The sequence below is a fragment of the Heteronotia binoei genome, unplaced genomic scaffold (assembly GCF_032191835.1).
Source record: "Heteronotia binoei isolate CCM8104 ecotype False Entrance Well unplaced genomic scaffold, APGP_CSIRO_Hbin_v1 ptg001401l, whole genome shotgun sequence".
NCBI classification, from domain to species: Eukaryota; Metazoa; Chordata; class Lepidosauria; order Squamata; family Gekkonidae; genus Heteronotia; species Heteronotia binoei.
In genome coordinates this window covers 86,711-99,181 of record NW_026800262.1, presented here as the reverse complement: position 1 = coordinate 99,181, position 12,471 = coordinate 86,711, and the positions used below count along the sequence as shown (strand labels likewise).

The following is a 12,471-nucleotide window of genomic DNA, read 5'->3' as shown; positions in this document are numbered from 1 at the left end:
GTTCAGACTTGCACATTCTGAGAAGAGAAGCGAACCCTGTCGCTCAACATCCACCGCTGCTGGCAGCCATGGAAAACAGGGCAGGCAAATGGAATGTGCAAGAGTTGCAGGCAGCTCTGCTTTACATAAAAGACAGAGATTGCCCTCTCTATAAACAGCAGGAGCTGGTAGTAAGATAGATAAGATAGATAATTTTATTTATATCCCGCCCTCCCCGCCGGAGCAGGCTCAGGGCGGCTAACAACATCATTCAATTTCCCTTATACAAAAGACAGGGTTACATTAACATTAAACATTAAAAAATTCTGATAAGTTTAAAATCACTTAATTAAATTGATAAAAGTGCTAATGCTAATTGTGCTTTTATAATGGCGGTAATCATTAGCAATTTCTTTCTTCGTCAGCGAAAGCCAGTCGGAAGAGGAAGGTTTTGCAGGCCCTGCGGAATTGTTCAAGGTCCCGCAGGGCCCGCATTTCCTCTGGAAGTTGGTTCCATAGGTTCGGGGCTACAGAGGAGAAGGCCCGGTTACGGGTGCATTGCAGCTTCACCTCTTTCGGTCCGGGGGTGGTCAACAAGTTTTTTCCAGCTGACCTCAGTGCTCTCTGGGGTTCGTATGGGGAGAGACGGTCCCTAAGGTAGACAGGTCCTCGACCATATAGGGCTTTAAAGGTGATGACCAGCACTTTGTAACGAATCCGGTATATAACTGGCAGCCAGTGCAGCTCGCGCAGCCCAGGCTGTATGTGCTCCCATTTAGGGAGCCCCAACAACAGTCTGGCCGCTGCGTTCTGCACCAGCTGCAGCTTCCGGGTTCGGTACAGAGGCAGCCCCATGTAGAGGGCATTACAGTAGTCCAGTCTCGAGGTGACCGTTGCGTGAAGTACCGTTGCCAGGTCCTGGCGCTCTAGGAAGGGAGCCAACTGCCTTGCCCGCCTCAGGTGAAAAAAGGCTGACTTGGAAGTGGCTGCAATCTGGGCCTCCATTGATAAAGAAGGCTCCAGTAAGACTCCCAGACTCCTAACCCGGTGCGCCGCTTTCAGCGGCGCCCCGTCGAAGAAAAGCAGGGATAGGCTTGAGGACAGCTGACAGGCTTCCCGCTTTTCAAAACTGATGCTGGATGTAAGTGGACAAAAAGGAAGATTGATATCGTTCACCAGGACACCTTTAAAGAGCCTTTTAGTTTTGCAGCATGAATGTAAAATCCTGAACTGCCAAATGTCAAGGTTGTCACTTAATAATAATTGCTACAATATGGCATGGCTACCTTCAAAACAGTGGATTTTTCTTTGTGTGCTGGCTTCAATCACAGACAACCAGACTTAAGATGCCTGTAACTTAACCCTCAGCAAGATTTTCACTACCTTTCCAGGTCCATGCAGGATTCAAGACTCAGTTCAGCTTGGACAGAAGCCAGGAATTTCCGCCACTGCACAGAAACCATCCAGTGCTTACAGATGAATCCCCATCATCTGATTGCCAGAAAGCAAGAGTACAAAAGCAGATATTCTCCCAGTTCAAGGACAAATCGAATAAAACAAGAGCTAAAACCCTGCAAGAACCTTGCTGGAGCAAAAATATTTTCACCTGTAGCACACCGAGGCATGGGCTGCATAGGCTGACTTGCAGAGGGGAAAGATTAGACACTTACATACCACCTTCCAGATCGGTATCTTAAAAGTTAAAATCACATGGTATCGGAAATGGTACACACACAGCAATGGTTAAGTGCAGGCCTAGCTTGCACAGCTATTAGGCAGCCACATCATGTTGCAGCGAGTATTTAAAAAGTGGAATTCACTGCCATAGGATGTCACGATGTCCACAGGCACAGACAGCTTTAAAAGGGGACTAGACAGATTCATAGAGGATAGGCCTATCAAGGGATACCAGCCATAGTTACTGAAGGGAACATCCAGAGGCAGGCAGTCTCTGAATCCCATTTAACCACAAAGCTTGCCAATCTTAGGTCAGGTACGCTCCCTTAGTCTAACCTACATTACAGGGCTGGTTCAGAAGATAAAACAGCATTATTTTCAAACACCCTTTGAAGAAGGATGGAAAGCAAGTAAGCTGAAAAATACCCTCAATATGCATAATTCATCTTCTTTCCTGGGTCTCATATACAGCACTCAGCTAGACCAGAAGCCCCATCCATCAAACCAAAGTATTCTCTCTTTGAAATGGCATTACAAGCATGCAGAAGAGTTTAACCCACCACCTGTTTCTTGTTAATTACATAAACTCTTCATTATTTTCTCTCTGCACTGGATCTGCACAGAATCAGGTTACCTGCTCCTGGTGCTTAGAACTGATACAAGTCAGCAGGATTCTATTAGCATGAAAACATCATGTGGTCATTCCAGAAATTAAATCACATTTCATTCAGCCAGTAATAACAAACAGGAGTCCTGTGGCACTTAAAAAGACCACAAAACTGTATCCTAGAATAAGCGTTCATGGGTTAGGGCCCATGTCTGCAGATGCAATTAATAGAGGCAGGACAGAAAAGAACAAAAACAAACAAACAGAAGGTCTATGGCCCCTGTTTGTTCTGCGGACACAACAGAAGGGCACTGCCTATACATGGCAGGTGTATTTTGCACTGGCGAAGAAGCAACTGGATGACCCCAAGATCATATAAGGTCTGTAATAGTACTGCCTGAGAACAGATGGGCACAATCAATAATAGCTTTTTAAAAACCTGACTTGCAAATGAAAGATACCAAATACAGAGAATACAGGCAAGGTAGGATCCAATATACCAAGGATCAAGGCAAATGGAGCAAACAGGTTATTTTCATGACAGTTCTAATTTGACCACATTCTGCTTTCTGAAGCAGGACAGGTACGCATCAAGAAGGTAAGAGGTGTACTTGGCACAGGAGATTTGTCCTTGGCAACAGTACACAGAAGGAAAGCACTACCACCTTTCAACAGCTTGCATCACAAGGAGGTTCTTTAGCATGATACAAGGTCCCAAGGCCCTTGGGTCAGGCATTACATGCTGATGGAAGTAAAAGGGAAGCAGCCTCTGGCTTATAGACCCCAAAACCTGCCGTCCTGTTCCCAAATAAGACACTGTTTGACCAGGTACAATGTCATGCCCACTTGTATTCTGAACACCCCTTGAACCTGCTGGCCACTTTCAGACTGAAAGTCATCTGGGTAAGACATTACTTTCCATCTGGAGGGAGAGGAGCTGGGAGAATAGGAAAGACACGTACATAATATCCCCCTCTTCTAGAAGATTTAGAAAGTTAACATTCAACAAGGGAAATATGCACAAAAGAAGAAATAACTTTACCCATTGTATAAGTACAGACTCCTCATCCGGGACATGGTACCTCCCATCTTCAGCTTTTCCAAGCCGCTCATGAGAGCATACTCCTGAGTTATTCATTTCTCTGAGGGACAGCTCCGGAACAGCCATTCAACCATGCTTCTGTTAAGTTCTTCAGAGTTCAAGTGGATTGTTTTGTACGCACCACACATCAATGGCAAAGGTCCCATGAATGATTAAGCAATAGCAGTTTCTGGATGATCACTGCACACCTCATATGCTGACTACAGGGAAGTAACTGAATAGTCTTGACTTCCGGTACCTGAAGAATGCCTTCATCCCTTAAGCTGCATGTAAAAACTGGCAGTTTAACCTCTTGTAGGAATAAAGACACCTCACTGGGACAGCAAAGCACCCAAAAGTCAGAGATCTGCACTGCTTTCGTGGGGAAGGACAGATGTGTGTGTGGGGGGGAGTGGGCATGGGTTGAGACAAGAGACAACATGGACAGGAACCTTCCACCTGTTTTTACATCAGGGCTATTATACTGAAACATTAATAGCCCCAAAGAAAAAGGTAGAAAGCCATGCTGTACGTGCAAGCCTAGAGGAGAACAAAACTTGAGAACGTGCAAGCCAGCAATGAGTACAAAAATCAGATAGGTGTTTGACGAGTACAAATGAAATCAAGATTACTCCCCAGTGACCATTACAGGTGCCAGGAGAAGAAAAGGAAGCTAGTTTATCCACATGGCATTGTAAAGAAACACATCAGACTGCCCCCTTCTGCTGGAACTCCAAGCAGGGATGATATCATCTGACTAGATACTGAACATGGGGGGGAGGGTTTTGAGGAATTTCAGCAAATGGAGTGAGCAACTAGGAGATTTCCACTCACCCTCCAGTGTGAGAACTTAGGAGGCTTCCTGCTCACCTAAGCACAGATTCTCAGCAGATGAACACTGTAGCGTGGCTGCCTTTAAACAAGGGACCCCTGGGTTTCTAGGACATAGCTGAGCCATTACACCTTCAGTCAGTTCAGACAGGAGATAAGGGTGGCTACGGGGTCAGAAAGATTACACCACAGCCTTTGCTCTACCGCTGCTCCATCTAGACATAAACTTTCAACATTTCTGGGAGAAAGCCGAAATATATGCAATACTCACTTATCAACCCAAATGTATTTTGCTGCTTTGACAGAAAATGGATTGGAGCTCGCACAAGGAATGCAAGGAGAGAGCCGCTCGCACAAGGAATGCCAATCTCCCTGGCTTTTCTTTCCCCACAACAGTATTTTCTCTAACCCTGAAAAGCCAATACTAGGGATAACAGGAGCCATGTGAAATGACAGCCACATGAGTCGATGAGGTGCAAGTGAGGAGGGGGAAAGGGGCAACATTACTCCTTTCTGCCTGTCCTATCAGCAGATGACTAGCAGGTTCTGTATGTCGTCGGCAGACACAGGAATTACTCTCTAAAGCCATAGATCATTTTATATAGAAGTCTTCATGTCTTAAACCATTCCACTCATTTCCAAGAGAAAATATTTCATTGGAAGGATGGTTTATATTGCTCCCAAAACTCCAGTTTCCCTATTACAAAAACAGAAATAGAACTCAGAAGAGAACACATTTCTCCCCCAGTGTTCTTCTCAGCCTTCCTATCTGCAGCATGCCTGGCCTAGAACATCTGTGGTTTCCATATTATGAGGATCCTCAATCACATCTTGACTTTGGAAGCTTTTTCATGATGACATTGTTCTAACACACTACCCCGTTTGGCTTTGATCTTGCTCGATCCAGTTTCCACACTTTCCAGAAAGCAGTCAGCAGGGCTTTTCTAGTAGCAGGAACTCCTCTGCATGTTAGGCCCCACACCCCTGATGTAGCCAATCCTCCAAGAGCTTACAGGGTCTACTGTAGGCCCTTGGAGGATTGGCTACATCAGGGGGTGTGACCTAACATGCAAATGAGCTCCTGCTACCAAAGAAAACCCCTGGGGGTCAGACAACTATTATTATTTTACTTTGGAGTCTAAGGGTGTTGCATGACACTATTTACAAAGGGAAGGGGGAGTCCCCAATTCTGAAAGGAATTCCTGTTATTCCACAATATGTCCACCTTGTAAATCCACCCAAACTACTCGCATTCAACAATTCTGAGCAGCCTGCACACAAACCTATGCAAATTGCTCGCAGATTAAAGGGAAACAAAGACAAATGTCTGTGAATTTCCCCCTGCCTGCTCATCTGCAGGAGATTCTTACTCTCCACAGGCGACCAGGCAAGCCATTATTTGCACACTAATCAAACTGTCACACAGCGTAAGAGGCATCTTTTATTTGGAATCCTCAGCTCAAACTGCTGTAGTTCAGCAGGGCTCCTTCCTTTTTAATTTTCATCTCATGGCTCTTTGGGACATGGCACAGGTACATCATTGCTTTTTGGCAGATCGACTGCTACCATGATTTAAATACGGCTCAAACACAAAGGCAACACACACCCTTATCCCGCTTCAGCCTACTGTGTTGATGGATTAGTACAATTGCACTAGGTATGTATTGTTTGCGGTCAGCACAAAAGCACATTACCCATAATGACTCAACCCTTAATGCACAGAAAAGCAGCAGGGCACTGTAAATAAACCGATGAGACATTAATTGTTCAAGTTATTTCTTGTCAAGAATTTCACCGCAGAAACAGCCAATGGTTCCTAACTATTTCATCATTCAGGACTAGCTCAGGCACGTTTTTGAAACTGTTGGCAAATAGCAAAGGGGGGGGGGGGAATCACCAGGAAATATTTAATTGAGTGTGGTAATCACCAAACCACAGAAAGTCCAGGTTTTTATTGTTTTTTGGGGGGGGAAATATGAACACTCCCCACCCCAGGTCACATGCCCAAATCTCAGGAGTCCATTTCTGCAGAGTCATTCTTGCAATCTAGTAATAAACTTCATAAAATGTTTCAGTAATTGCAGTTTCATAAGTAGTACATTAAGGTTGGCTGGAGAGCCACGGCATCATTTATTCATTGGCCAGCAGTTTTTCAACTGCACACGGACTCACCATTCTACAAACGAAATCTGCAAGGCGGAGGCATGATACGTGACAGTCAGGAAATGGGAAATACTATGAACAGCAGCGCTCTGGATCTGCTGATTGGCCAAGAAGCAAAAGAGGCCAAGGATGCTTTCAGGCTTTCCAGGATTTGCAAAGCAACTCTATGTTATCCATGCTCTGCTAACAGGCTTGAGTACTAGATCCAAGGGGGCAGCCGTGTTGGTCTGCCACAGGGGTGGCCAAACTTGCTTGACGTAAGAACATAAGAACATAAGAGAAGCCATGTTGGATCAGGCCAACGGCCCATCAAGTCCAACACTCTGTGTCACACAGTGGCAAAAAATGTTATATACACACATACACTGTGGCTAATAGCCACTGATGGACCTCTGCTCCATATTTTTATCCAATCCCCTCTTGAAGGTGGCTATACTTGTGGCCGCCACCACCTCCTGTGGCAGTGAATTCCACATGTTAATCACCCTTTGGGTGAAGAAGTACTTCCTTTTATCCGTTTTAACCTGTCTGCTCAGCAATTTCATCGAATGCCCACGAGTTCTTGTATTGTGAGAAAGGGAGAAAAGTACTTCTTTCTCTACTTTCTCCATCCCATGCATTATCTTGTAAACCTCTATCATGTCACCTCGCAGTCGACGTTTCTCCAAGCTAAAGAGTCCCAAGCGTTTCAACCTTTCTTCATAGGGAAAGTGCTCCAGCCCTTTAATCATTCTAGTTGCCCTTCTCTGCACCTTCTCTAAAGTTATAATATCCTTTTTGAGGTGCGGCGACCAGAACTGCACACACTACTCCAAATGAGACCGCACCATCGATTTATACAGGGGCATTATGATACTGGCTGATTTGTTTTCAATTCCCTTCCTAATAATTCCCAGCATGGCATTGGCCTTTTTTATTGCAAACGCACACTGTCTTGACACTTTCAGTGAGTTATCTATCATGACCCCAAGATCTCTCTCTTGATCAGTCTCTGCCAGTTCACACCCCATCAACTTGTATTTGTAGCTGGGATTCTTAGCCCCAATGTGCATTACTTTGCACTTGGCCACATTGAACCGCATCTGCCACGTTGACGCCCACTCACCCAGCCTCAACAGATCCCTTTGGAGTTCCTCACAATCCTCTCTGGTTCTCACCACCCTGAACAATTTAGTGTCATCCGCAAACTTGGCCACTTCACTGCTCACTCCCAACTCTAAATCATTTATGAACAAGTTAAAGAGCATGGGACCCAGTACCGAGCCCTGTGGCACCCCACTGCTTACCGTCCTCCACTGCGAAGACTGCCCATTTATACTCACTCTCTGCTTCCTATTACTCAGCCAGTTTTTGATCCACAAGAGGACCTGTCCTTTTACTCCATGATTCTCAAGCTTTCTAAGGAGCCTTTGATGAGGAACTTTATCAAAAGCTTTCTGGAAGTCAAGGTAAACAACATCTATCGGGTCTCCTTTGTCCACATGTTTGTTCACCCCCTCAAAGAAATGCAACAGGTTAGTGAGGCAAGATCTTCCCTTGCAGAACCCATGCTGAGTCTTCCTCAATAACCCGTGTTCATCAATGTGCCTACTCATTCTGTCCTTGATAATGGTTTCTACCAACTTTCCCGGTATTGAAGTCAGACTGACTGGCCTGTAATTTCCCGGATCTCCTCTGGAACCTTTTTTAAAGATGGGGGTGACATTTGCTACCTTCCAGTCCTCAGGAACGGAGGCAGATTTCAATGAAAGATTACAGATTTTTGTTAGAAGATCCACAAGTTCAACTTTGAGTTCCTTCAGAACTCTCGGATGTATGCCATCCGGACCCGGTGACTTATTAGTTTTTAATTTGTCTATCAGTTGTAGGACCTCCTCATTTGTCACCTCAATCTGACTCAGGTCTTTCAACACCCCTTCCAAAATTAGTGGTTCTGGGGCGGGCAAAAAGTTCTCGTCTTCTACAGTGAAGACGGAGGCAAAAAATTCATTTAGCTTCTCAGCCATTTCCCTATCCTCCTTCAGTAATCCTTTTACCCCATGGTCATCCAAGGGCCCCACTGCCTCCCTGGCTGGATTCCTACTTCTAATATATTTGAAGAAAGTTTTATTGTTGGTCTTTATGTTTTTTGCAATATGCTCCTCATAGTCCCTAAGAGCCACAAAGAATAAACGTCCGGTGTTTGAGGGCCACAAGACACGAATGTCAGATGTTTGAGTGCCACAAGGCAAGAAGGGAAGGAAAACAGATGGGGAGGGAGAGGTGGAAAAAAAGCAACTTTAACTTTAAATGCCTTCTCCAAGCCACCAGCTGGCTTGGCTTGGAGAAGTGATTTAAAGAGAGAAATGCCTTTTCCAAGGCAGCCAACAGGGCAGTGGGGGCTTTGAGAGCCACACAATACGTGTGAAAGAGCCACATATGAACATATGAAGCTGCCTTATACTGAATCAGACCTTTGGTCCATCAAAGTCAGTATTGTCTTCTCAGACTGGCAGCGGCTCTCCAGGATCTCAAGCTGAGGTTTTTCACACCTATTTGCCTGGACCCTTTTTTGGAGATGCCAGACATGTGGCTCCCAAGAGCCAGTTTGGTGTAGTGGTTAAGTGTGCAGACTCTTATCTGGGAGAACTGGGTTTGATTCCCCACTCCTCCACTTGCAGCTGCTGGAATGGCCTTGGGTCAGTCATAGCTCTCGCAGGAGTTGTCCTTGAAAGGGAAGCTTCTGGGAGAGCTCTCTCAGTCCCACCCACCTCACAGGGTGTCTGTTGGGGGGGAGGAAGGTAAAGGAGATTGTGAGCCGCTCTGAGACTTTTCGGAGTGGAGGGCGGGATATAAATCCAATATCATCATCTTCTTCTACCCCTGGTCTGTCATGTGTTGCACCTGAGAATGCTTTTGAAGGATGTTTGAAGATGTTAATGGGGCCATGATATTGCCACCAGATTATTCTAATTACCCTAATGCTAAAAGAACTTTACTGACACAGTGAGGCAAAGCACGCCTTGTCTCCCCCCCTCCAAAAAACGAAAAGTCAATGTGGACAGTAATAGGCCTGGTCCATCCTGCAGGTGTTACTAATTGGTCTCTCAGCCTGCATAGCCCTTATCATCTTCAAGGCAACAGGTGAAAGCATGGTAATTAGCTTCTCATGAGAGCCTGAGGCCTGTTGGATGGAAGGGGTGATAAGATAATCTCCTAGATACTTCTCCTGAGAACATGTCCTGATTGGATGTCATCATTGCCTGAAGTGGATGAGCTAAAAAAACTTGAATTAAACTAAGGCCCCCAGGAAGGGTGACTAGCCTGGATTCTGATGGGCTAAAAGCTATGGTCTGTGGACTACGATATGCTTGAACTGCAATTGCTAGCAATGTAGAGAACACCAAAGCTTTGGCTTTTGACTCTGGGATTTAAGGTTAATAATCATAATTAATAATTATTATTGTATGGCAGTGGGTGTAGTATATAACCAGGAGTTCTAATGACTGGCTGGCAGCCTGAAACTCTAGCTCTTTTTGTGGCAAGCTCGGTTGATTTTTTTGGGGTGAGAGAACTGTGGCTGACACAAGGTCACCCAGCTGGCTTCAAGTGGAGGGGTGGGGCATTGAACCTGGTTCTCCAGATTAGTCTGCTGCTCTTAACCACTACACCAAGCTGGCTCTCTGAATTTAAGGTTTATACCATCTACTGCAGATCCTGAAAAGTTAAGCTAGTTTTCTTTGGGGTACTTTCTGCTGCATGATTTTAATGTGTTGTCTGTAGAGTAAATCTTTATTTTTAAAGAAATTAAATAACACTTCATAAGCTTTTAAAAACAAACAAAGGTTTGGTTACTTGTGCACAACCACCCTGGGGACCCACAGGGTTCAGCTTTGACACACCCAGTTTCTTTTCAAGCACAATTCAAAGCAATTATAAGATGTTATAACAGTTTAAACCAGATGTGTCAAACATATGGCCTGGGGGCCAAATCAGGCCCCTGGAGGGTTCCTATCAGGCCCACGAGCAACTCACTGTCATCTGCTTCCTTCTCCCTCTCTTGCTTCCTTCTGCATCACAACCTGCTTTGCCAGGCTTGCTCAATCACACAGGAGCAAAAGAGCAAAGCTCCTCCCTTGGGGAGGAAGTGGGGGAAGGAGAGCTAGCTTTGCCAGGCTCTCTCAGTTGCACAGCAGAGCTACTGAGCCAAGCTTCTTTTTTCTGTTAGCTGAGGCTCAGCAAGCCAATGAGGTGGATTAGGCTGAGTGTGCGTGTTTGTGTCCTTTATAAAGTTTATGTCTCCACTATTTGGCATTACATTTTATGACACACATGGCCCGGCCCTACAAGATCAAGATCCGGCCCTCATAGCAGGTGAGTTCGACACCCCTGGTTTAAACGGTTCCAAATGAAGAGGTCATCAGCTAAGGTACATTAGAAGGTCTTCTAACGTCTCCACCTTATGAAACAGTAGGCAACAGTGTTTTGTGCACAGAAACACTCTTGGCATTCTCTCCCCACCTGTCCTGGTTCATACATTAATATATTTTATATATCCTATTTGAAAGTGCATTTATCTTCATATGGAAGCAACCACTTTCTGAAACACACTGCTAAGCAACTGAAATCTGATGATGCAGCTACACAAGACCTACTCTTTCTGAAAACTGCAGCACTGAATAACAGATATTGGAGCAGTCTTGGAGATTCTATTTTTAAAATCATCATTTATTATTTATTTTAATTTTCAGATTTTCCTGGAAACCTGGGGATTCCCCTAGATTTGCAAGAAACCGCGCCCCCCCCCCCCCATGCATATATGGCCCCAGTGCCTTTAAAACCAACGAAGTTTAATTCTGGCTATTCTTGAATTTAATTTTGTTGGTTTTAAAGGGGCCACTGAACTCAAACCTATTGCTTCAGACCAACACAGCTACTCACTTGAATTTAAACTGGATGGTTAAAAATGATTTTAATTATTTTAATGTAAAACAACCAAATGCATAACAATTTTTTTAAAAAACCAGTAACCTCTTAATACAATATGCTTTATGCTGCACAATAGCCACCAATGAATGTCCAAGTCAAAACATACCTGGCTATTTTAACTGAACTGAGCAGATTCCCAAGAATGATTGAACTCAAGATTGTTTGTGTTTTTATTACTAATTTGAAGACTGGTTATATCTGGAATTTTTTGTACTAATTTGATATTTTTTACTTGGTTAGCATGCAGATCTATTAGAGAAAATGACCAGACTGAATATTTGTACTCTTAAATCAAGCCGCTGGGAATCAAGCGCTGAGCTTTTGGGTAATGGCTCGATTCTAATGAGAGCTGTGATTTGAGAACATGAAATGAGATTATTTCAGATCCCACTCCTGATGCAGCCCTCCACACTGCCTGGAATGCTGTTCCCCACCCCCACCCCGATTCAGGGCAGGGGTAGCCAAACTTGCTTAATGTAAGAGCCACACAGAATAAATGTGAGATGTTCAAGAGCAGCAAGATGGAAACATCAGGTGAGGAAGGAAGGAAGGAAGGAAGGAAGGAAGGAAGGAAGGAAGGAAGGAAGGAAGGAAGGAAGGAAGGAAGGAAGGAAGGAAGGAAGGAAGGAAGGAAGGAAGGAAGGAAGGAAGGAAGGAAGGAAGGAAGGAAGCTTGAACGTTAAATGCATTCTCCAGCTGGCTTGACGAAGTGATTAAAAGAGACAAATGCCTTCTCCAAGCTGGCCAATGGGGTGGTGGGGGCTTCAAGAGCCACACAATCTGTGTAAAAGAACCACATGTGGCTCCCGAGCCACAGTTTGGCCACACCGATAAAGCAAATGGCACAAATTGACAGTCTGTGGGGGGTGGAGAAAACCATGCTGAAATCCTCCAAGCCACTGTCTTCCAGGTGGCTTGGTGATCTATAAATGCAATCATAATTATGCTCACTACTCACTTTCATCAAAGAAGGAAAAAATACACTGAATTTCACTACAAGTCCTGCAAAACAAGAGTTTTCCATATCCTACATAAAAACAAAAAGCTAGCTGCTTTTTATACCATCTCCAAGAGGGCATACTACAACTGGTGTGTGTGTGTGTGTGTGTGTCTGGGTGTGTGACAACTGAGAAGGGTCAAGCCCTTATGGACTACAGAGAACACC

The 12,471-nt window shown here is 44.7% G+C and overlaps 1 protein-coding gene across 5 annotated transcripts in view; it reads right to left on the bottom strand.

Annotated features, from left to right (window-relative positions):
* Nucleotides 1-12,471, bottom strand: part of LOC132591061 (phosphofurin acidic cluster sorting protein 1) — a 127,946-nt gene that overhangs the window by 90,488 nt on the left and 24,987 nt on the right. Inside the window, exon 1 of one of the 5 annotated variants that reach the window (XM_060263947.1) lies at nucleotides 3,306-3,470. The exons of 1 other annotated variant lie outside the window; for it this stretch is intronic. In XM_060263947.1, coding sequence (XP_060119930.1) covers nucleotides 3,306-3,376 — 71 coding nt within the window. In that variant the 5' untranslated portion in view covers nucleotides 3,377-3,470. Of the gene's footprint in view, nucleotides 1-3,305; nucleotides 3,471-12,471 lie in introns of those variants that run through there. 3 more of the 5 variants (XM_060263945.1, XM_060263944.1, XM_060263943.1) reach the window with 3 other exon arrangements.